Below are 23,755 nucleotides of genomic sequence, written 5' to 3'. Positions count from 1 at the left end.
ATCAAAAAGGGATCCTACTGTCACGTGCTGACAATCATCTCTTTGACTTCTATGAGATGAAGCTTTCCACCTGTGAGTGTTTAGGAGCACATTCCTTCAGAGTAACTGGTGGCTTGTTACTGGGAAGCTGGATAACTGACTTCGTGGTCCATCAGACAATTATACCTAAACTGAAGACTCAAAATGAGTTGCAGTCTCAAAAACTTTTAATTCAAATGGCAAATCTTACCATTCACAGCTTAGAGCAAAAAATGTTGCAGAATGCACACACACAGAAGAGATTTCATTCTGTTCTTTTATTTGATTTTCTTTAAGGTAGAACTCATCCTGGAATAAAAATCAATTCTTACAAATCATTGCAGTATCATAGTCATCTTTAATGATCCCATCTCCTTATTTAGAAATCCCAAAACCCAAACAAGATCTAGCTTGGCAAGAATGAATTGTTTTGCCCACTCAATTGACTTCGAAAAGTCTAAACTTAAAAGTTTATAGAGAAGTTTTCCCTGTCAGCCTTTTCATACATTAATCACCCACGCTATATTTTCTTAATTCTCTGTTTCCGTATTTTAGTCCTCACACAATTTCAATGCTCTACGCTGGATCTAATTGATAGGATTTTACATCAGACTATCTATCACATGGACTTTTTCGCTTTTAGCACCTCCAATATTTTCCTTTTTGTAGTCAGAAACACATAGTTCTTGAAGTCCAATGAAAAGAATTATAAAATAGATAAGAAATTCAGCAAAAACTAATACTAGTTGGATTTTTCCAAATTCGTATGCTTTTTTCTTTTCCTTGAGTCAGAAAAGGGTTAAGAAATCTGCAGACAGTTTAACTTTTTAGTAGTGCGCTCTCAAACTTGTGTTGATATTTTGAAACAAGGTGGACTTGCACACTCAAATCCTCCCTTATTACTTCATCAGAATGGTGGGACTCTTTCACAGTCTCAGAAATCAGCCCAATGCATCATGAGCCTCAGTCCTTGGAAAGAATGGACTGAACAGTAGTGATTAGATCCTCTATTCCTTCTACATCTTCCCCATTTCCTCTTATTTGTTTGCTTGGAAAGACCTATATGTGCCAGCAAAAAAAAAGGAAACTAGTAAGTGCCAATTAACTAGGCAATGACTAAAAAAACTGTAATAGATGAATGCCAACAAATATTGAGGAAGAATGATGACCATTTACATTCCAGGGAAAAAGTTCTTTATCACTGTAGTATTTTTTTGTACAGTATGAAATTTGGAGTGTTTAAAGAGGGCTCCTCTGTGGGACAGTCTATGAAGACTGGGCTACAGCAAAACACCTTTCCTAGATACTGAATCTTATCTTGAGCATTGTGTGTCCAGTATATACTCAAGTATGAGCTCAAGGTAAAGTTCTTCTTGTAATCATTCCCTGTACATCCCTTCATTCCAGAAAGAATGTTGTTCACTATTGATTATAAACTCTTATACTTTATATTATCTAGAGTGATTTAAATGAACACAAAACATTTCATCAGGCCTTTGGATGGGACCAAAAATTGATCCAGAACTAAAATATCACTTTTTGCAGAAGATAACATGGTATACTTAGAGAATCCTAGAAAACCAACTAAAAAACTAGTTGAAATAATTAATAATTTTAGCAAAATTACAGGAAACAAAATAAACCCAATACATCATCAGCATTTTTATGTATTTCCAACGAAAATGAGCAGCAAAAGTTAAGAGAAACTCCCATTATTAATCACTAGACAATATAAAATATTTGAGAATCTTTTGTCAAGACAGACACGGGAATTATATGATCACAACTACAAAACACTTTTCACACAAATAAAACTATATCTAAACAGTTAGAAAAACATTCATTGTTCATGGGCAGGATGAACTATTATAATAAAAATGACACTACTACCTGAACTAATTTACTTATTCAGTACTACACCCATCAAACTACCAAAAAATGTTTTTATAGAATTAGAAAATATTATAACAGAGTTCATCTGTGTTATAAGTAAACTAAAACTGTTATGGGTGATCAATATTATTAGTGGAGGTTGATTAAGTTGAAGATCGCTGTTTGGGAAACCATTGTCATTATTTATGGAGGAGAAGCAGGGATAGAATATCAGAGGTAGGAAATTGGAATTATATCTATTAATCTTATATTATGCCAAAAATTCCTAAAGCTATACTAAAAATATCTAAATAAACCCCCCAAAATCTGCTTTTTGTGCAGTGCCTTCTTGTCTGATAGAACAGACCTCCTTAACCTTACTCTCACTATCTTAGAATAATATTCTCTAACTAAACGATTCTAATTAAAATCATCTTTAACCACCTTAAAGTAATATATGAACTCAAACTGTCAGACAGAACTGTCAGAATCTCTTGGCAGACTGATGTTGCAGGCCCTACTCCCAAGTCAGAGAAAGTGGGAAGAGCCCCTCTCAAAACTCCTTCTCCTTCCAGGAACTGAGGAGAAAAACCTTCAATAAACCAGACTCTTTTCTCTTCTCCTTATGTCTATCTCAAACTCTCAAAAGTAACTAACCGATCTTCTTTGTCTGAGAGAATGAACCAGCAACCCTGCTCCCAAGGAAGCCAGAGAAACTCCCCCCAAGGATCAACTGAATTCTCTCTTTTATGACAGGCCTCTTAAAGTCACAGAGAGCAAGAACTACTTGCTGTGGTTTTTAAAGGCAAAAGAGTGATATTAATAAAAGTTAACATAAAACTTCTGTTCTTAATGAGATAGAATGAACCTAATAAAACTCCTTATAACATCTGGAAGAACAAGAGATCAAGACTATCCAGGAACTAATGAAAAAAAAATCTGAAGAATGGGGGCCTAGCAGTACCAGATCTTAAATGATACTAATACTAATGATACTAATAAAGCTGTGACCATCAAAACAATATGGTACTGGCCAAAAGACAGAAAGGAGGATCAATGTAATAACTGGAATAAATGACTTCAATAAGGTAGTGTAAGATAAACCCAAAGATCCCAGCTTTTGGGACAAGAACTCACTATTTGACAAAAATTGCTGGAAAAATTAGAAAACAGTATGGGAGAGATTAGGTTTAGGTCAATATCTCACATCCGATACCAAGATAAATTCAGAATGAGTAAATGATTTAAATACACAGAAGGAGGGGGAAGCTGGGTGGCTAAGTGGATTGAGAGTCCGGCCTAGAGATGGGAGGTACTGGGTTCAAATCTGACCTCGGACACTTCCCAGCTGTGTGACCCCTGGGCAAGTCATTTGACCCCCATTGCCTAGCCCTTACCACTCTTCTGCCTTGGAGCCAATACACAACACAGGGTTTAAAAAAAAATACACAGAAGGAAATTATAAGTACAATAGGTGAACATAGAACAGTATACCTGTCAGATCTATGGAAAAGTTAAGAATTTAAGACCAAGCAAGAGATAAGAGAATACAAAATGTAAAATGAATAATTTTCATTACATTAAATTAAAAACGTTTTGTACAAACAAAGCAAGGCAACCAAAATTAGAAAGGGAACAACAAACTGAGAAAAAATCTTTATAACAAAAATTTCTGAGAAAGGTGTAATTTCTCAAATTTATAAGGAGCTAAATCAATTATACAAAAAAATCAAGCCATTACAAAATTGATAACTGGGCAAGGGACAGCAATAGGCAATTTTCAGATTAAAAAAATCAAAACTATCAATAAGCACGTGAAAAAGTGTTCTAAATCTCTTATAGAGAAATGCAAATCAAAACAACTCTGAGGTATCACCTCACACCTAGCAGATTGGCCAATATAACAGCAAAGGAAAGTAATAAATGTTGGAGAGAATGTGGCAAAATTGGGACACTAATGCATTGCTGCTGGAGTTGTTAATTGATCCAACTATTCGAAGGCAATATGGAACTATGCCAAAAGGACTTTAAAAGAATACTTGCCCTCTGAATCCAGCCATTCCACTGATGTGTTTGTACTCCAAAGAGATAATAGGGAAAAATACATACACAAAAATATTTATAGCCTTGCTCTTTGTGGTAGCAAAATTGGAAAATGAGGGGGTGTCCATCTATTGGGGGATAGCTGAACAAATTGTGGTATCTGATGGGGTTGGAATTCTACTGTGCTTAAAAGAATAAGGAACTGGAAAGACCTCCAGGAATTGATGTAGAGGGAAAGGAGCAGAGTCAGGAGAACATTGTACACAGAGACTGATACATTATGGCACAACTGAATGTAATGGACTTCTCTAGTACCAGCAATGCAATAAGCCAGGACAATCCAGAAGAATTTATGAGAAAGAATGCTATTCCCATCCAGAGAAAGAACTGTGGGAGTAGAGATACAGAAGAAAAACGTGATTGATCATATGGTTCAATGGGGATGAGACTGGGGTTTTGGAGCTAAAAGATCCCTCTACTACAAATAATAGTAACATAGAAATAGGTTTTGAAGAATGATACATGTAAAACCCAGTGGAATTGCTTGTTGGCCCGGGGGCGGGGGGGGGGGGAATGAAAGAAGATGAATTATGTAACCATGGAGAAATATTTTAAATTAAATAATGATATACATTAAATTTAAAAAAAAAAAACAATATGGTACTGGCTAAGAGACAGAAGGGTGGGTTAATAGAATAAACTAGGGGTAAATGACCTCAACAAGATCCCAGCTTTTGGAACAAGAATTCTCTAGTTAGCAAACTGCTGGGAGAATTGGAAAACAATATGGGAAAAATTAGATTTAGATTAATTTGTCACATCTCAAATAAAATACAGAGAACATAAAATGTAAAAGAAATAATTTTGATGGCACTAAATTAAAAAGTCTGAATCAGTTCTCAAGTCTTTCCATGATAAAATAATAGGATTCCATTACAATTATATGCCATCTGCTCAGCCATTTTCCAAATGATGAGTTTACACTTTAATTTCTAATTCTTTTGTCAACTCAAAAAGAGTACCTTTAAGTGTTTTGTATTATATATATATATATATATATATATATATATATATATATATATATATATATATATATATATACATACACCCTTTTTCTTTATTTTAAATGCCCTTTGGCTATAGTTCCAAACTGATCTCTCAAGAACAGCTGAATTAGTTCATAATGCCAAAAGTTCATTCCTTTTTCAGTCTTCCCACATTTCCTCCACTTTTTTGACTTTTGTTTTTAGTCATAATAGCCAATCTAATAGATGTGGGCTGGTCCCTCAGACAGCCCACATCTATTAGATTGGCTATTATTTACATTTCTCCAAATAATACTGATCACCCTCCTCCTGAGAAAAGCACATAAACTTGAGCACATAAAAATTAAGTTTTCTTTCACTATGAATTCCCTGATATAAATGGATAATCTCTGGCTGAAAACCTTCCTACAGGATATCCATATAGAACTGGTCTGTTAAGAAGACATGTTCTCATACTGAACAAGATCTAAACTCTCCATTTCAATGTCTTTCTTCATTCATGACAGAAATAAGATTTCTATCCAAAAGGAATTCTTGCTTGGGAATAAGATGATTGTTGCCTGAAGGCCTTACCACACTAAATATATTCCTAAAGATTCTTTCTTGTGTGAATCCTCTTATGTCAAATAAGCTAGGAGTGGCAGCAATAAGCTCACCCTCACTCATGAGGTTTCTATTCTGTGGGGATTTTCTTAACTGAAGCAACTATGGAATATTAAGACAAAGGCTATCTGGATTTATTACCTTCATAAAATTTCTCTCCAGTGTGGATTCTCTGATGTATAGCAAGAGAGTGCCTCCCTATGAAACTCTTTCCACATTCTTTACATTCATAGGGTTCCTCTCCAGTGTGGATTCTCTGATGCCTAACAAGAGTGCTCCTCTCTGTGAAAGCCTTTCCACATTGTTTACATTGATAAGATTTCACTCTAGTGTGGATTTTCTGATGCCCAGCAAGATGGCTCCTTCGTTTGAAAGTCTTTCCACATTGTGTACATTCATAAGGTTTGTCTCCAGTGTGAATTCTCTGATGTGCAACAAGATGGCCCCTCCGGTTGAAAGCTTTTCCACACTGTTTACATTCATAAGGTTTCTCTCCAGTGTGGATTCTCTGATGCTTACCAAGATCACCCTTGCATGTGAAAGCCTTTCCACACAGTGTACATTCATAAGGTTTCTCTCCAGTGTGGATTTTCTGATGCATAACAAGATTGCCCCTCTTTCTGAAACACTTTCTACATTGTTTACATTTATAAGGTTTCACTCCAGTATGGATTCTCTGATGCTCAGCAAGATGGCTCCTCTGTTTGAAAGCCTTTCCACATTGTTTACATTCATAAGGTTTCTCTCCAGTGTGGATTTTCTGATGTCTAGCAAGATTACTCCTTTGTGTGAAATGTTTTCCACATTGTTTACATTCATAAGGTTTCTCTACAGTTCGGATTCTCTGATGTACAGCAAGAATATCTTTATGTGTGAAAGCCTTTCCACAGTGTTTATATTCATTAGGTTTCTCTCCAGAGTGGATTATTTGATATGAATCAAGTTTGGAGTTCTGCTTGAAAGTTCTCCCACTTTTATTACTCACAGAAATCTTCTCTACACTTTTACATTTTGGATGTCTAATGAGGTCTAAACTCAAGTCGAAGGAAATTCCCCTTAGATTTCCTTGATACAGGGGCAATTCAGGAGTTTTCTTAGGTAACTCAGTAAGTCGTACTTCTTCAGGAAAGCATTTCCTCAGGCTCAGTTTTGTCCTCCGGCTTAGTTTTGTAATCATCTCCTTAACTTCAAAATTAGTCTCTGCCTCTGAAGAAAACAAATAATGACAGAAACACACACACACACAATGAGTATATTATTTCCTCTTTCTTCTGATGGCAATAAGTAGACAGATTTTTATTCTATTTCCTAAGGTCAAAAAAATTTTCAAAAATCAGAACCAGTTTTTGCATTATACCATTTGGTCATAATTGCAAGATGGAACATTTTAGAAATACTTTCACTTATAATAATAATGGAACCTCACAACGGATCTGTGACAGACAGGACCAAGATTCTCATCATAATTCACAACTCATATCATAAGTAAGGAATAGAGAAGTGACCTCACCCACTTGCCTGCAAGTAGACTACAATTCAAACCTTGGGCCTAAGCATTCTTTGTTGACAGTATTGAACAATCTTTTATCAATTGCCCATTGTGTCTTTCCTTTAAAAATCACTCATTGATTAATCTTATAATTTTGTCAATCTCACCTAACCTTCCAGATATTTCGTTCCCATCATTTTGGATATACTATCATATTCTTGGTAAATTTTATAAGCTAAGCTGAGAAACAACTTCACTCTTTTTAACTCTCATGCAGTAATTTTCAAAGTGGAATATAAGATCTCTTCTTTTCCCTACAGATGCAAAGATATTATGCCATTCAGGGCAGACATACTAAATATCCATCTTTAAAATGCACCATAAGCAGCAGAACATTGTAGACAGAGACTGATACACAGTGGAACAATCAAATATGATCAGCTTCACTACCAGCAGCAATGCAATGACAAGGACAATCTGGAGGAACTTATGAGAAAGAAAGTATCCATATACAGACAAAGAATTGTGGAACCTGAAATGCATTAGGAAAAAATATACTCAATCACATAGTGCAATAGGGATGTGATTAGGGTTTTGATGTTAAAGGATCATTCTACTGCAAATATGAATAACATAGAAATAGGTTTTGAACAATGATACATGTATAATTCAGTGGAACTGTTTGTCAGCTTTCGAATGGGGGAGGATCATGAGTCATGTGGCTATGGAAAAATATTCTAAAATGTAAAAAAGCCATTGTAACAGAGCTTTTATTGACAAAAAAAAAAGAAAGAAATGAATAATCATATAAAACCACATCCTCAAAACAAAAACCCAAATAAATAAGTGAAAAATTCTATGCTTTCATCTGCATTCTAATTCCAACAGCTCTTTCTCCGAAGGCATTCTTTGTCATAAGTCCCTCAGAATTGTACTGGATCATTGTATTGCTGAGAGTAGCCAAAGCTATCACAGTTGAACCTTCCTTAACATTATTGTTATAGTATATAATGTTCTCATGGTTCTGCTTATTTCACTTTGCATCAGTTCATGGGGGTCTTCCTAGATCTTTCTGAAATCCTGTTCATCATTAATTATGGGATAATATTAAGTATTCCATCATCCTCTTATACCACAATTTGCTCAGCCATTTGACAACTGATAGACATCCCTTCAATTTCCAATTCTTTGCTACTAACAACAGAGCAGTTACAAATTTTCCTACAAGTAGATCCTTTCCCTTTTTTTTCCGATCATTTTGGGGCACAGACCTAGTTGTGGTATTACTGGATCAAAAGATATGCACTGTTTTGTAGCCCTTTGGGAGTCATTACAAGTTGCTCTCCAGAAAGGATGGGTCAGTTCTCAAATCCAACAGCAAGGTATTAAGTGCCCAATTTTGCCACATCCCCTCTAACATTTGTCACTTTTCTTTACTGTCATATTGGTCAATCCGTTAGGAATGAGGTGATACTTCAGAGTTCTTTTAATTTAGTTCTCTAATCAAGAGCTTTAATTTCTTCATTGGAAAAATGCTTATTCATAACCTATGACCATTTGTCAATTGGGGAATGACTTGGATAAAACTGACCTATATTTTTGTATGTTTCAAAAATGACATCAGAGAAATCTGGTATAAAACAGAGTTTCCCAGTTTTTTGTTTCTCTTCTGATCTTTCTTACACTGGTTTCATTTGCTCAAAATAGTTTAAACTTGATACAGTCAAAATTATTCATTTTACATCCTATAATGTTTGGTGATAAATTCTTCCTTTCTCCCTAGATCTTCCAGGTAAACAATTCTATGTTCCCTTAATTTACTTATAATATCACCCTTTATGTCCAAATCATATCCCCATTTTGACCATATCTTGATATAGGGTATGAGCTATTGGTCTATGCCTAATTTTTGCCATACTCTTTTCTAGTTTTCCAAGCACTTTTAATTTCAAAGTATTTTATATGGTCAACTCTAGGTGATATAAAATATTTGGCAATCTATCTGCCAAGAGAAGCACAGGAATTATATGAACACAACTACAAAACATTTTTCATAAAAATAAAAGTAGATCTAAACAATTGGTAAACATTCATTGCTCATGGGTAGGATGAGCTAATATAAAAATGTCAATACTACCTAAATTAATTTACTTCTTCAGTGTCATATGTAACAAAATACCAAAAAATATTTTATAAAATTGGGGGAAAAAATTACAAAATTGATCTGAAAAAACAAAAGATCAAGAATATCAAGAACAATGAAAAGCAATGTGAAGGATGGCGACCTAGAAGTACCACATCTTAAACTGTACTATCAAGCAGTGATCAACAAAACACTATGGCATTAGCTCAGAGACAGAAGGGTGGATCAATGGGCTATCCTTCAGGTAAATGATCTCAGCAATCTAGTGTTCCATAAACCCCAAGATCACAGCTTTTGGGAAAAGAACTCAATATTGGACAAAAATTGCTGGGAGAATTAGAAAGCAGCATGGCAAAAATTAGGTTTAGACCCATTTCTCACACCTTATACCAACATAAATTCACAATGGGTATATAACTTTAACATAAAGAATAATATTATAAGTAAATAAATTAGGTGAATGAGAAGTAGTAACCCTGTCAGATCTATGGAGAAGGGAAGTAGTAAAGACAAAACAAGAGACAGAGAACATTACAAGATGTAAAAATGAATCATTTTGACTATATTAAATTAAAAAGGTTTTGTATAAGCTGTCAAGGAGATAGACCCCTTATACTGTAAAAATGGAGATTTGAACCCTATACTTTAATCCCCAGAAGTCCTTGGTATTTCCCAGAATTCCCTATAATCTCACCTGAGTCTTCACCTGGGCAAGATCACAAATAGTATTTAACTGGTAGTAACGCCTACCTCGCTCTTGCTCTGCTCAGCCATTGCAATGATGTAGTAAGTAAGTTTTGAATGGGCTAATCAGCCCTGGGCACGTGGTTTATTATTTTGTATCCTTGATTTCTAATAATCCTTAATAAACCTCATAAAATATAACATTTTTATTACTAGATACTAATTTAATTTGTACAGTTAATGGCAACCATAAGGCAGACGAGAACTTCTCAATTTTTTTTTTTAAGACAGCCTAGATAATTTTTTTTAAGCCATGTTTCTCCTGCCAAGGCTTTTCAGGAAACCTTCTGATTCAGCTTGCTCCTGCTGCCTGCTTCTGTGCTCCAGCCATCCGCTCCTGCCTGCAGTCATCCACTCGACCTGCTTGACCCAGATCGATCTCCCACCCCAGTCCCAACCCTGGCCCGGGCCCCAACTGATCTCCAGCCCCCGAGCTAGATCGCCCCAGGACCCAGGACCCAGGCTGCTGGTAGCTGCTTCTGTGTCTTCAGGAATCACAAACCAACTGGTAAAAACTGGGGTGTCCTTTCCTTAGGCAACAATTAGCCTTCACGTGGCAGGGGACCTCAGGGGGGTGGAACAAGGAGAAGAAAGAGACTTTTCCAAACAGGAAGTTATAAGAATGGTGTATTCTATGAGAGAGAGTGCATTTCCTATTTCAAAGGATATTTTTTGAGTGCACTGATACTTTTATTTATCTCACCTGAGATTCAGGAGAGAAATTCATCTCCCTGCAACTCTTTGCCATTTACGTCTGCCCAATTTGAGATTCCTACAACCCACATTCACCCTTGCTGTCGGATATTTGTCAGTTCTGACAAAAGGCATCTCAATAGATAAAACAAAACAAAAACAAACTTTAAAGAGGCTGGAGGTTATATTTTTAAGGCTTTTCAGACTCTAATGTTTTATAAAAATCTGTATTTTATTGCATTTTGCTGATTGTTTTAAGATTTAATTTTGTTGGTTTTAAGTTCATATATTAATGTATTCAATACTATTCTGTTACAATGAATCATTTTAATGTACTGGGTTTTAACTACTGTTATATTCTGTTCCTTTTCCCCTATAACTATGCTGAACAAATATTATTGAATAAACCCATATATAAAAACAGCCTTTTCTATTTTGACTTTGTAAATTGTCACATAGAGGATGGATGAACTTTATAAAAACTGATTAAAACTGTATAACAATCTTTGTAAAATTTAATGAGCTAAATATCTCAAATTGATTTTAAGGGATCTTTAGACATGATTTTTAGATTTTTTTTCAACAACTCTGATCATTTTGCCTGCCTCTAACAGGAGGTAAGGTCCCGTTTAGTAGCTGAAGTGAAGTACAATTTTAATCCCCACCTCCCACATTTGTAAAAATGTGAATGGATTGGACATCACAGTCTCATACCAAAGGAGCCTGGAAGTTAATCCCAGGGCATGGTACCCCTAGATGACTCCCAAAAGAGGAGCATCTCTCATTTATAACTCTTCAGCTCACTTTACCTTTTCACCAGAATTATCTCTAGATTTCTTGATGATGTTCTAGACACAAATAAGTTTTGCTGAGTTTTAAAAATGTATTTGCCAAGGTTGAAAGATGTGCTACATCTGTAAAACTTATGACAAATATCCATTTCCTTAAATGTCATACAGTAGACTCATGTAAAATATGATAGTAGGTCTGTTTGCTATTGTAATTAATTGAGCTATTGAGAATTTTGGGGATATTGATACCTTTTTGAATGTGCATTACATGTACTACTGTTCTTTATAAAAAACTGTTACTTTGTAAGATTCATTGCTTGTACTCACAGTGGATCATGAAGAGGAAATGGATCTCATTTTTGGTGAGAACCCTTTGTATTCTATATTTTCTTAGCTAACACAGTGTGTCAATGATTATAAGCTATATTTTAGAATTTTATAACTTTTATTATTGTTTTTGCTTGCATGTGCAATAAACCACTTCAGTTTTTTATTTTTTCTCTCCTTTTTATATTTGAAGCACATATCACCAGTATTGATTTTCTTTAACTTTTTTGATTTAGCAGTAATATAGGTTTAAAATATATTTGCTATAATGTCAATACATACCCAAAAAGCTTGAGACATGTAAAAATGATGCCACTGATTGTTTAAAAAAATATTATGGGACTTTAGTTAATGATTCTGTCTGATTCCAGGACAAGAGAATACAAAAACAGTCATTGCATAGTGCCAAAGGAGCACAGATTTAACCTGAATAATGCCAAAAGAAGGGGGGGGAGGGGGGGAGGAGGAGGAGGAGGAGGAGGAGGAGGAGAAGGAGGAGGAGGAGGAGGAAGAGGAGGAGAAACCACCAATCCAGGTAGAAATGATGTACTTCTAAGCCAATACTAAGGACTTGAACCTAGCGTGAGACTCAAGGTTGCAACACTTGACATACATTAAGATGTAGGCCATCCTTGTATCCACACTCTTTGTGAAAATACTTATAGACAAGTACCGATGTTTGGCTATCATCCTGGCTCCCTCTATACCTGAGAATGAAGGTAAAATCAGACCAGGGAATGACACTTCCCTATCAAAATAAAAATCAAGTCCCTTTTCTGTCTTTCATCATGTGGCAACTTTCTGTAGTCCTGGCTACTGATTGGGTAAATGCTTAAATGCTTAAATCATTTTAATTGGTCCCTGATTCAAAGACCTGTTGTTATAGATTTATGTTTCCTTTACTTGGAATTTTTACACATAAGACTTTGATAGTCTATATTTCATCCAGAAATTATCTTTTTCTATTTGGGATTTAAAAAATATTTTTTTATTTCTCTTGCCAATTGATTCATACACCTCATAACACAGCCATGCATCCCTAACTGATCCCTGTGGTATTCAATCACCCTCTGCAGGGGGGGTATGTATGATGATTATTATTATTTTAAATTGCAAAGTCTAAATTCCTTCTGAGAGTAATTTTAGGTTAAGAAACATGATACCTCTCCGAATCCAGAAAGTGAACTGTTTGGAGAAGACACCATGAAGATGCCTCCAAAGACCACACACTGCACCAGAAGATCCAGAGTGAATTTTGGGATGTGGTGATTTGAACTGTGTGGGATTTGAATGCATTTGTTTTGTATGTATACTCTTATGCCAAAGGGGACTTCCCCCTAACTGGCTTTTTGTCAATGCGCCTAGCAATTATTAGTTTTGTTCTCTTTTCCTCTTATCCTAAAATTATTATAATTTCAAAGTTGGTATGTTTACAAGACCCTTCAGAGAGACTAGTCTTCCTCGGGCCTCAGCGAGGCATGTAAAAATGGAGATTTGAACCCTAGGCTTCAATCCCCACAAGTCCTTGGTATTTCCCAGAATTCCCTATAATCTCACCTGAGTCTCCACCTGGGTGAGATCACAAGTAGTATTTAACTGGCAGTAATGGCTACCTCGCTCTCGCTCTTGCTCTGCTCTGCCATTGCAATGATGTAGCAAGTAAGCTTCAAATGGGATAATCCGCCCTGGGCACGTGGTTTATTACTTTGTATCCTTGATTTCTAATAATCCTTAATAAACCTCATAAAATGTAATATTTTTATTATTAGATACTAATTTAATTTTTACAATACCCACTTATACTTGATTGGATTTTAGTGATGGTGATAGGTTTAGATTAGCATAATCCCATCATAATCCTAATGACAATTAGCAGAATCCATGATTTTTATAAGGATTTCTAATCTATAGTATAAAACGGCTTTCCAGGGGATTTTCAGCCCCTTCCTGGTTAGTTTCAGAGTAAGCACTTCTCTTAGTCTTAAGATGCTGACCCTCTCAGTTTCATGTCCAGATATGGTTGAAATGCCTTCACCCTTCCCTTTTTGGAATTAACCACAAGTAACATCCTTCTCCCCCCAGATCATATGTGTCTTAGGTAATAGTCATTATTATTTTTCTAAATAAGGGTATTGCCTTTTGATTTAACCTTTGGACAAAAACGGGGTTTCCTAAATCAACTAACCAATCAACTCTGTTGTTGGGTAAATGTTTTCCTAAGAAAGTCTAAATGATGTTCTGTCTCATGATAAACTCATGCACCTTGTATGGAACTATTCTATTTGTTATTGTAAGTGTATTTAAACTAGCCTCAGCTATTGTGACTGATCTCTTGCAGCGGGGTTAACAATGTAATGCAGAAGTCTGGTTTTCATGGAAGACTTGGTCCTCTTCCAGTAAAATCTAACTTACTACCTTGACTTGGAAATTTTGACTTTCTGACTTTATTCAAATTGCTTACACCTGTGAGGTGGATTTATTTCCCGAAAACAAAACAAATGTAATCCAAATTAGAAGGGAAGCAAGAAACTGTGGGAAAAAAAATTATGACAAATTTCTCTGACAAAGAACTAATTTCTCAAATATACAAAGAACAAGGTCAAATTTATAAAAATAACCTAACCATTCCCCAATTAACAAATGGTCAAGGGATAGGAATTGGCAGTTTTGAGATGAAGAAATTAAAACCATCAATAATCACATGAAAAATGTTCTAAATTCCTCCTGAATATAGAAATATAAATCAAAACAAATCTGAGGTACCACCTCACAGGTAGCAGAGTGACCAATATGACAGTAAATGAAAGTAATAAATGTTGAAGAGGATATGGCAAAGTTGGGACACTAATATATTGCTGGCACAGTAGGGAATGGATCCATCCATTCTGGAAGGCAATTTGGAACTATGCCCAAAGGGCTTTAAAATAATGCATGTCCTTTCATACAGTTATACCACTAATAGATTTGTATCCCTAAGTGATTAAAAAAAAAAGGGAAAAGGTCTGTTTATACAAAAAAATTTATACCTGCGCTTTTTCTCGTAGCAAAGAATTGGAAAATGAGGAGGTGTCTCTCAATTGAGGAGTGTCTGAACAAATTATGGCATATGATGGTAATGGAATACTACTATGCAATAAGGAATAATGAATAGATTGATATCTATAAGAACTTGAAAGACAAACATGAACTGATGAAGAGTGAAATAAGCAGAAAGAGGAAAACACTGTACACAGAAACTGAATTGATACTAAAAGAAATGCAATGATTCAGGACATTCCAAGGGACTGATGACAAGTGATGCTATCTACATCTAGAAAAAGAACTGTGGGAATAGAAATCCAGAATAAGACATGATTTATCACTGCTTTATATGGGTTTTGATTTCAAAAGACTGCTCTTTTACAAAAGTGAATAATAGAAAAATAAGTTTTGAGTGATAATCAAGTTATAACCCAATGCAATTGCTTGTCAACGTCAGCATGGGGAGGGAAGAGGGGACGGAGACAACATGAATCACATAACTATGCAAAGAAATTAAAAAAGAAAATTTAAATTAAAAAAAAATGAAAAACCTGGAAAGCAATACATATTAACTGATACAAGTGAAGTAAGCAGAACCAGAAGAACACTATACACAGTAACAGCAATACTGTATGATGATCAACTGTGAAAGATGTTCTTTTATGTTCAATTTTATTCATTTCTCCTTTGATTTTTTGGATTTCCAATTTAGTCTTTATGTGGGGATTTTTTTATTTGTTCTTTTTCATTTTTCCCTTCTTTTATTGACATGAGTATTCCTAGATATAAAATTTCCCCCCCAATTACTGCTTTGGTTATATCCCACAACTTCTAAAATGTTGTCTCCTGTCATTCATTTCATGACATCCTTGATTGTTTCCATCATTTGTTCGTTGACCCATTCCTTTTGCCCAATTAGATTATTCAGTTTCCAATGAATTTAACATTTTTCTTTCCATTAATTCTTATTGACAATACTTTTATTGCATTATGATATGAAAAGGCTAAAGTTATTACTTCTGTTTTTTTCATTTCATTGTGAAGGTTTTGTACCCTGGTACATAGTTTTTTGCATATTTCCATATGCACCTGAAAAGATATATTCCTTTTCCATTTTATTCCATTTTATCCAGATATCTATTAAATGTAACTTTTCTAAAATTTCATACATTTCCTTTATTCCTTGTTGATTTATTAGTAATTTCCTCCTTATTGTCCTTTAGTTTCTACTTAAAAAATCTGGAGGCTTTACCAGTTGGTGGACATGTTAAGAGCCAATATAGTCTCATTGTCTATATTACCTATTTTATGAAGATGTAATTATCAACCCTACGTCTTTTAATCAGATCCATGGGATGCGCAGCAGTATGTAGGGGATGGATTTTCTGCACTCCCCTTAGCCCAGTTTTACTTCTAATTCCTCTTTGTCCCCAGAAATAGACCCTTTCTGACTACCTTTCAAGTTTTTTTTCTCAGGAGCCTCACCTTACTCTGACCATTGTTCATTTTGTGATTCTAGAATTCTAGAAGAACTCTTTTAAGGCTCATTTGAAATCTGAGGGTGGTTCTAGCTCTTGTTTCTGCTATGCTGCCTTCCTGGCACTGCCTCCTCCATGAATACTTCTTAACAAGAAATCCTTTCTAAACAACAGACTCATACCAAATGGGGAGGGGCTGACTTGGCAGGTAGAGTGTCCTCTTTAATGGTCATTGGTAAGGAAAACCTGTAATGGTAGTAACAGAGAATTTGCACACAAAATTTAGGTCCAATTAGAAGGTTGACTAGATGACTTTTGTGATTAGTTTCAGGATGTAAAACTGTTTTAAGTTTTCACCTGAAGCTACCTAAAATAAAAAAGAGACAATTTCAGGAGCAAGCAAGGAAAGTCCCAGCTTCCCATCACAGAATTCAAAGATTTTTTTTTTTTTAATTATTAAAACCAGCCAGGAGGAGAACCCTGTGCAGAGATCAGCACTTTTGCTTTTTTAATCACTGACAAAGGCTTAAAATCCTGCCCCTTTGGCATGGAATGAAGGCATTCCCTTAATAGCAGATTCAGAGTTAACAAAGGAAATAATTCTTACCCACAGAGAGTAGATTCTGCACATTCTCCAGCATCACCTCCCTGTACAGCTCTTTCTGAGAAGGGTCCAACAGGCACCACTCCTCCTGGGTGAAGTCCACAGCCACATCCTTGAATGTTATCGACCCCTAAACCAGCAAAAGTCACAAGATTTAGAGCTGAATCTTCAGAATTCATCCAGTCCTGCCCTCATCAACAAACTAGAGAAAACTAAAGCCTACAAGGAATTTACCCCAAACTCTTCATCTTGAAGAGTGTCAGAACCAGCTCTGGAGACCAGTCATTCAGAGTCCAACGGAATCCTAAAGGCATTTTGTGTCTGACATGAGAATCATGTTAGAATAGTAAAACCTGGAGGTGTATCCCTCTGAAATCCTTTTCCCTATGGAATTAGAGGTTAAGTGCTCTCTGAGGAAGGTAGATTATGTGGAGAAGAGAGAAGGTGATCTGAAATCCCTCCTTATCACAACTGTCAGAATTCATCTAGTAAGAACATTTTTTCAGTTTGTGAGAAGTGGAACAGATGATATTTGGAGGGTATATTTGATGGATACTAGATAACTAATGGATCAGGTAGTTATCTTCTTTTGCCTACCTTCCTCCCCTCTATACCTCCCTTCCTCTTCTCTTCCAATCTCCCTTCCTCCCCTCTTCTTCCCTTCAGTTTCCCCTTCCCCATTCTAATTCAGCCTCCTTCTACATCACTCAGGTGAGCTATGATATTTCAGAGGAAATATTCTTTTCTCCTCTTTATCTCAAGTAAGGGTTTATTGGGGAAAATACGAAAGATAGAAGATAAGGTAAGAAGGGTTGGATTTCCCTATTATCTACAATAAGTGTTAGGTTGGAGGATATTGAGAGAAATGGCAATTCAGTCACTAGCATGAAACAGAGTCAGTCAGAGAGAGATATATGGACTATTGTCCTTCTGCTTTCAAATCAACCAGGCTTCCTCCAACTTGATTATACCAAGTCCCAGGGATAAACCCTGCTCCTTCCTTCAGTCACTACCATCAGCCCCCAAAGACCTCCAAAACCAGTCACTGTTGGTTTGGCTCCAAACTGCTTTTCCCAGTAACATTCAAAATGGAATCTTCCTTTATTTGACAGCTGATCAAACTCCAGCTTCTCCTCTTGCTGCATGCCTTGTAATGTCTCTCCTCCACAGAAGGTAGCAAGGACTGCATATTGTAATGGTTAGAATGGGTGGTTGCCAAAATTGTAATTAACCCTTAAGTCGCAAGACTACTCATAGCTAGATTTATTAGTAAGAAAAAGCAAATAAGAGAGAAATATAGAAGAGAGGTGAAGAATTTCCTATCCTAATAATCCAGAGCCTAACAACTCAGTATCGGTCTCTGAATCTCAGCCTCAAGATAGTATAGTAGTAGTCTCTTGGTAACCGAGGACGACGATTGTCTTTGTGCGTTTTCATCTATGGTGTACGGGGTTAGGATAGATGAGTGTGTACAAAGACACTTGTGCGTGAAGTAGATTTAAGTGGAAGAGTCGATGCACAGAGACAGTCCCACTCTCTCGGCATTGGAAACCATGGTCCAGTGGCACGAAAAGTCTTTACACCTGGAGACTTCCTCAGCTGCATTGGATGGCTGTGTTGTCTTTTGTGCTCCAACACGCCCTAAGCACTCCACAGTGCTTTGCTGCATCGCCCTCTCAGCCATTGAACCTTCTTATTGGTTTCTTCCGTCTGTTTGGCCGAAGCAGTCTTCACATGCTGGGTGAGCAAAGCCCTGGTTCACCAGGGGTCGACGACCCGATGGCTACCCTCACAAGGTTTAGCCAGCCTGTCAAAGCCTTTGCCTGGGGTATGGCCGCTGCCGCATGCTAGCAGCTACTAGGAGCCACAGGTGAGAGCTGGGTGGCAGGTGGGGGTCAGAGGTTGGAGAGCTGCCCTAGGAGGGCATGACAAACCCTCCATACCAGAGATATTACTCCTCTCTGAGCAAAATTCATCAAACTGATCCAGCTCTTTCATGTTGACATGACAGGGGAAGTCCTATCTGGTGGAGAGACTTCCAATAGCTTCAACATCTCCAATGGCGTGAAACAAGGCTGTGTCCTCGCTCCGGTACTATTCAACCTATTCTTCACCCAAGTACTACAACATGCTGTGATGGATCTAGACCTGGGTGTCTACATCAAATACTGACTGGATGGCTCACTATTCAACCTTCGCCACCTGACTGCAAAAACAAAGACAACAGAGAGACTCATCCTGGAAGCTCTCTTTGCAGATGACTGTGCTCTCATGGCCCACAAAGAAAATATCTCCAAACCATTGTGGACAGGTTCTCCACCGCAACAAAACTGTAATTCTTAGGAGGCAAAATTTCATTTTAAATTAATTTATTAATTGACTGGTCATTTAATATGGTCAGTAGAACCTCTCGGCAATATAAAAGAAAGAAAAAGATAATTCTCTCCTCTAGCACTGGTGTCTTCTCTTTATCGCTGTCTCTCTCACACTAGACACACACACACACACACACACACACACACACACACACACACACACACAAGTATACGTCTCCCTGGTGACCTCACCATTGAGTCCCCTCCCCTGGACATCCTCTGAGGTCTCAGGTTCATAAATAACCACTGAGGAGAGAGACTTAGGCAACTTCAACTCCGTCCTTAATACTTCTTCACAAGAAAAGGAGGTCCTTGTCTGTACAAGGAAGGAGTCAGTCCAAGCTTTCCCCAGCCTTTGGCTGGCCCAGCACACTCTCAAAATGAATCAAAGTTCACCATGGCTTGCCAGTCTGCCCCTTAATCCATTTATCATAACAATAAACGGGAAACTTCTCCTAGTTGTATAACCTGGGGGGAAAGAGAAAGCAAATCTGGAGTTTTAATCTTGGCCAGGCTAAAGGGAAATTTATTCAATAAAAAAATCACAATTCAACATTAATTTTCAAAAAGTTTATTTATGAAAAACAAAGAATCTAAACCTAGCCCTGCAACTATGGAAACCTGGGGAACAAAGGTCAAGAGAAGAAGAGGCAGACTGAGGAATAACTGACCAGATGTAACTGGCCAGATGTAACAGTAACAGGCTACTTGGCAGAACTCTTCTACTTTCCCATATTGTTCCAGAGAAAACCCAGGCTGCACCTGGTATTGGATGCTCTTCCATTTCACCCCTTCTTAACTCATTCCCTACTTTTCAGTCTGGAATGCCCCTCACACACTCAGGGGAGGACTAGTGTAAGGAAAGGCTGAGAGTTTCCAAGCATGGGAGGACACAATTCCCCACCTGAAACCCTATAGGGGCCATTCCACTATCCTCTGCACCCATCTGAGGGCTACTCCACTCCCCTGCAATGGTTTTTTCCGACCCTATGGGGTTTTTTCCAACCCTATGGCTACACTATGTAGACACTTTTATGTCTTGAGAGGAATGACTCTGAGCTGCAATTCTTTGGACCAGAACCAGCATTCCCTCTCACACAATAAAGTTCTCTCCCACAACAATAGCAGGGGCAAAGAAGAGCCCCTGGAGCCAGGGCTGGAAGGGAGAATTGCTCCTGACCTATCTGAAGGGCATTCAGAGTTCAGACAAGAAAGATGAGGCCCAGGGAAAGGGCAACCACTGCCACTAGCAGGGGCAGCAAAAGACTCTCATTCAGACATACCTAGAACCAGAAGTCAGAAAGATCTCAGCCCCAAAGGAAAGCAGAGAAATAGGGATTCAAAGGGAAGAATGCAGAGACTTCAGTTCCAAGGAGAGCAGACAGCTTCTTGTTTTGAAATTGTCTACATTGGGTGGGTCCTAGTAGTCCCCACTACCCCACCTCTGAAGTCCTGTGATTATAGCTGTCTTCCAATGGCACCCAAAGTCAGGACTTCAGGACCCTGCCTGGCTCTCCACCACAAGCTCTGCCCTCTATTATCTGGAATGCCACTGCCAACAGAATGAACCTTCTTCACCCTAGCATCCTCCCAGGCATCTGCACCACCCCAGGGCTTGATTTCCACCTGGGCAGCCACCTACAAAGCTGGTCACCCTAAGAGCTCCCCCCTTACATTCCTTCGTTCTTCCCTTATTCCCTCCCACACTCTAAGTATCCAGTGACACTGGGCTCTTTCAGAGGGCTCTCTCCCTCACAGAAGATTCTCCATCTCCTAACCTTGCATTTTCCCTGCCTCCTCTGCCTCTTCCTCCAGTCTTCACTGCTGTCCCCTTTAATCTCTGCCCTCTGAGTTCACTGGATTCCTTTAGGACTGAACAAAAATCTCATTTCCTTTGTCAATTCCAGGAGGGGAGTGGGAGGGTAAGAAGGGAGGGACACAACATGAATCATAAATTTGTCAAACTTATGTGTAAATTTGTTATTGAAATAAAATAAAGTTTAAATAAAAGAATAAAAATAAAATCTCATCTTCTGCAAGAAGGGTTTATTAATCTATCTTTTTCATTTGATTTGCTGCATTCTATCTGATACAAATTCAAAGGAAAATTGTTTCATTCCCTTTATATTATTGATCATGGAATAAGTGATCAAATATAATCCTTCAGATAAGTAACTACAATTATAATTTTTAAGAGACAGACCCAGTTATTCCAGTAAGCGTGTACAGGATATCAATTATAATAGTAGAATATGGGTCATTGGATTGGAAAGGATGTAGTTTGGTGTGTTAGAACATTGTAGTAATGAATACTATTGAAGTCTTCTGTTGGAAGAATAAAAGCTTTAGGCCTATGTAGTTATGTAGGGAATCTGAAAGCCCTGCAGAAGGAGCTGGCTTCCCTGGGAATGAATGGTGAGTGTCCAGCTGGCCTGATGAGATCATACAAAAACAACCCTGGCATCTTCAAGTATTGTTTGAGCCTTTCAAGATTTATGCCAACTAGAAGCTCCCCAAAGCACTATGGCCCAGAACGGTTACCTAACCTAACCTAACCTAAATGTGTGATGCTTCTGGAGGATTAAATACATTTTCTTACCTGAACCTTGTACTGAACTTAGAACTTTGTATCAGTGTTGTAAAAATAAATTGGCAAGTTATAAAAATGAAATATTTAGATGGAAAAACTGTTCAATATAGGTTCAAAACTGGGGGCAGCTGGGTGGCTCAGTGGATTGAGAACCAGGCCTAGAGACAGGAGGTCCTAGGTTCAAATCTGGCCTCAGACATTTCCCAGCTGTGTGATCTTGGGCAAGTCACTTAATCCCCATTACCCTACCACTTATTAGGCCTTAACACTCTTTTGCCTTGGAGCCAATACACAGTATTGATTCCAAGACGAAAGGTAAGGGTTTAAAGTATATTTATACAAGTTCAAAACTGTTCAGATACTTTTGAGTGATGAAGTGAAGCCCAAATGTGAACTTCCCTTTGGGGCCAGGCACAAGGATGCTAAAGAGACCTATAAAAATAAAATATTTATTGAAATATATAAGGATAAAAAAGATTTCTAATTCTAAGGGATTCTAAATCCACCCAAATAAATTCACTGGTTCTGCAAGGAACCACTTCTCCTGTGTTTTACAGGCTACACTACTCCTCCCTGATCTGACTAAACCAACTTTATATTATCTAAATAAAAACTACAGCTATTATTCTTATAATTCTTAATGTTGGCTGCAAATTATAAAAAAGCAAAAAAGGCAAAAAAAAGCTGGCAGGGTCTCAACAAGAATCAAGGACAATGAGTCTGTTAAGTCAACCAAAGACCAGGTTTTTCTTTGGTCCTCTCAGAGTTAAACCATCTATAAAAACCTCAATAGATAGTCAATAGTGTTTCCCAAGTTGGGAAAGGAAAACACTGAGCTCCTTCAGATATTTCCCTCAGACAGAGAGAGAGGCAAAGATATTACCTCCTCCAGACCTGAGAGTCTCTGAGTGTGTCTCTGTCAACTGCCAGAGAGAGTAATTGACACATAAAAACAGTTACAACTGTCAACACACTCTCTCAGCTCTGCTTCAAACTCCAGTTCTTTTCTCAAGCAGTCACTTTACTTCTTATCTCCAAACTAATAAAACAATACTTATTTTCTAATATCATCTGTCAACATGGAAATCTAGAGATCCCCAGTTTATTTAGTTTGAGTGTAGAAACCCCAGGTTGTGACCTTGTCCCAGGAGAGTTTCCCCCTGAGGGAAGGTCCCTCTTCACCAGACAGTGAACTTCCTGGTAGTTTGGGTGGGAACAGCTAATCCCATCCAATATTGAACATCCCTTTTGTCCCAATGGTTTCTTCCCCCTAGGCCAAGGTCCATGACCAAGGTGGCCCAGCACTGGGCTGAGTCTTTCCCCATTGTGGGGCATCAGCCCCTCACTATTATTCCTGTCTGGAACTCCTCATTTTCCTTTCTTACCATTGTAAAGTCAATCAACTGTTCCTCTAATCCTAAAGCCCCCAGGTCACCTAGAGTGGTATATAGGTTCCCCAATTTCTTTTGTTCCTCGGAGTCCATCCTGAGTGGCACTCCCAGGGGCTGGTGACCAGGGCATCTTGACTCTGTGCAGTTATGGGAAGCAGCTCTGTTGTCCCATTAGTAGCGCTAACCCCTTTTTCCTTGATTAAAGAGTGATTTTTGACTATTTAATAGTTCTGTGTTTTTTCTAGTTGACACATCCTTACAATGTTCCAAATCTGTTACCAAACACCACTGCATGTTTCTTAACATCCTATATGTGCCTTCTACCTGTGAATATGGGATTGATTCTCCTATGCCCATTTTTAGATTTAATCCTGAGAAGCCAAGTGACTCTTCTTGTCTCCAGAAGCCTTTTCCATTGTATCATACCCTCCTTTCAAAGACCTTCAGCTTAGGAGACTGACCTTAGGTGTACTAGGCTTGGGCGTGGCCCCATTTGCCAGGGGATTGTCTTTTACCTTAGAGTCCAT

At 37.6% G+C, this 23,755-nt stretch overlaps 1 protein-coding gene across 1 annotated transcript in view; it reads right to left on the bottom strand.

The window, feature by feature from the left end:
* Nucleotides 1-281: 281 nt before the first annotated feature.
* The window catches only part of LOC103095140 (zinc finger protein 501-like), a 30,704-nt gene continuing 7,230 nt past the window's right edge, over nt 282-23,755 (bottom strand). The window contains exons 4-6 of the mRNA XM_056825799.1: nt 16,876-17,002; nt 5,724-6,788; nt 282-1,077 (exon numbers count right to left, since the gene is read on the bottom strand). Coding sequence (XP_056681777.1) covers nt 953-1,077; nt 5,724-6,788; nt 16,876-17,002 — 1,317 coding nt within the window. The 3' untranslated portion in view covers nt 282-952. The remainder of the gene's footprint in view (nt 1,078-5,723; nt 6,789-16,875; nt 17,003-23,755) is intronic.

This window comes from Monodelphis domestica, chromosome 4, assembly GCF_027887165.1.
Source record: "Monodelphis domestica isolate mMonDom1 chromosome 4, mMonDom1.pri, whole genome shotgun sequence".
Taxonomy (NCBI): domain Eukaryota; kingdom Metazoa; phylum Chordata; class Mammalia; order Didelphimorphia; family Didelphidae; genus Monodelphis; species Monodelphis domestica.
Note: the sequence above shows the minus strand (reverse complement) of the source record. Positions and strands in the feature narration are given on the sequence as shown.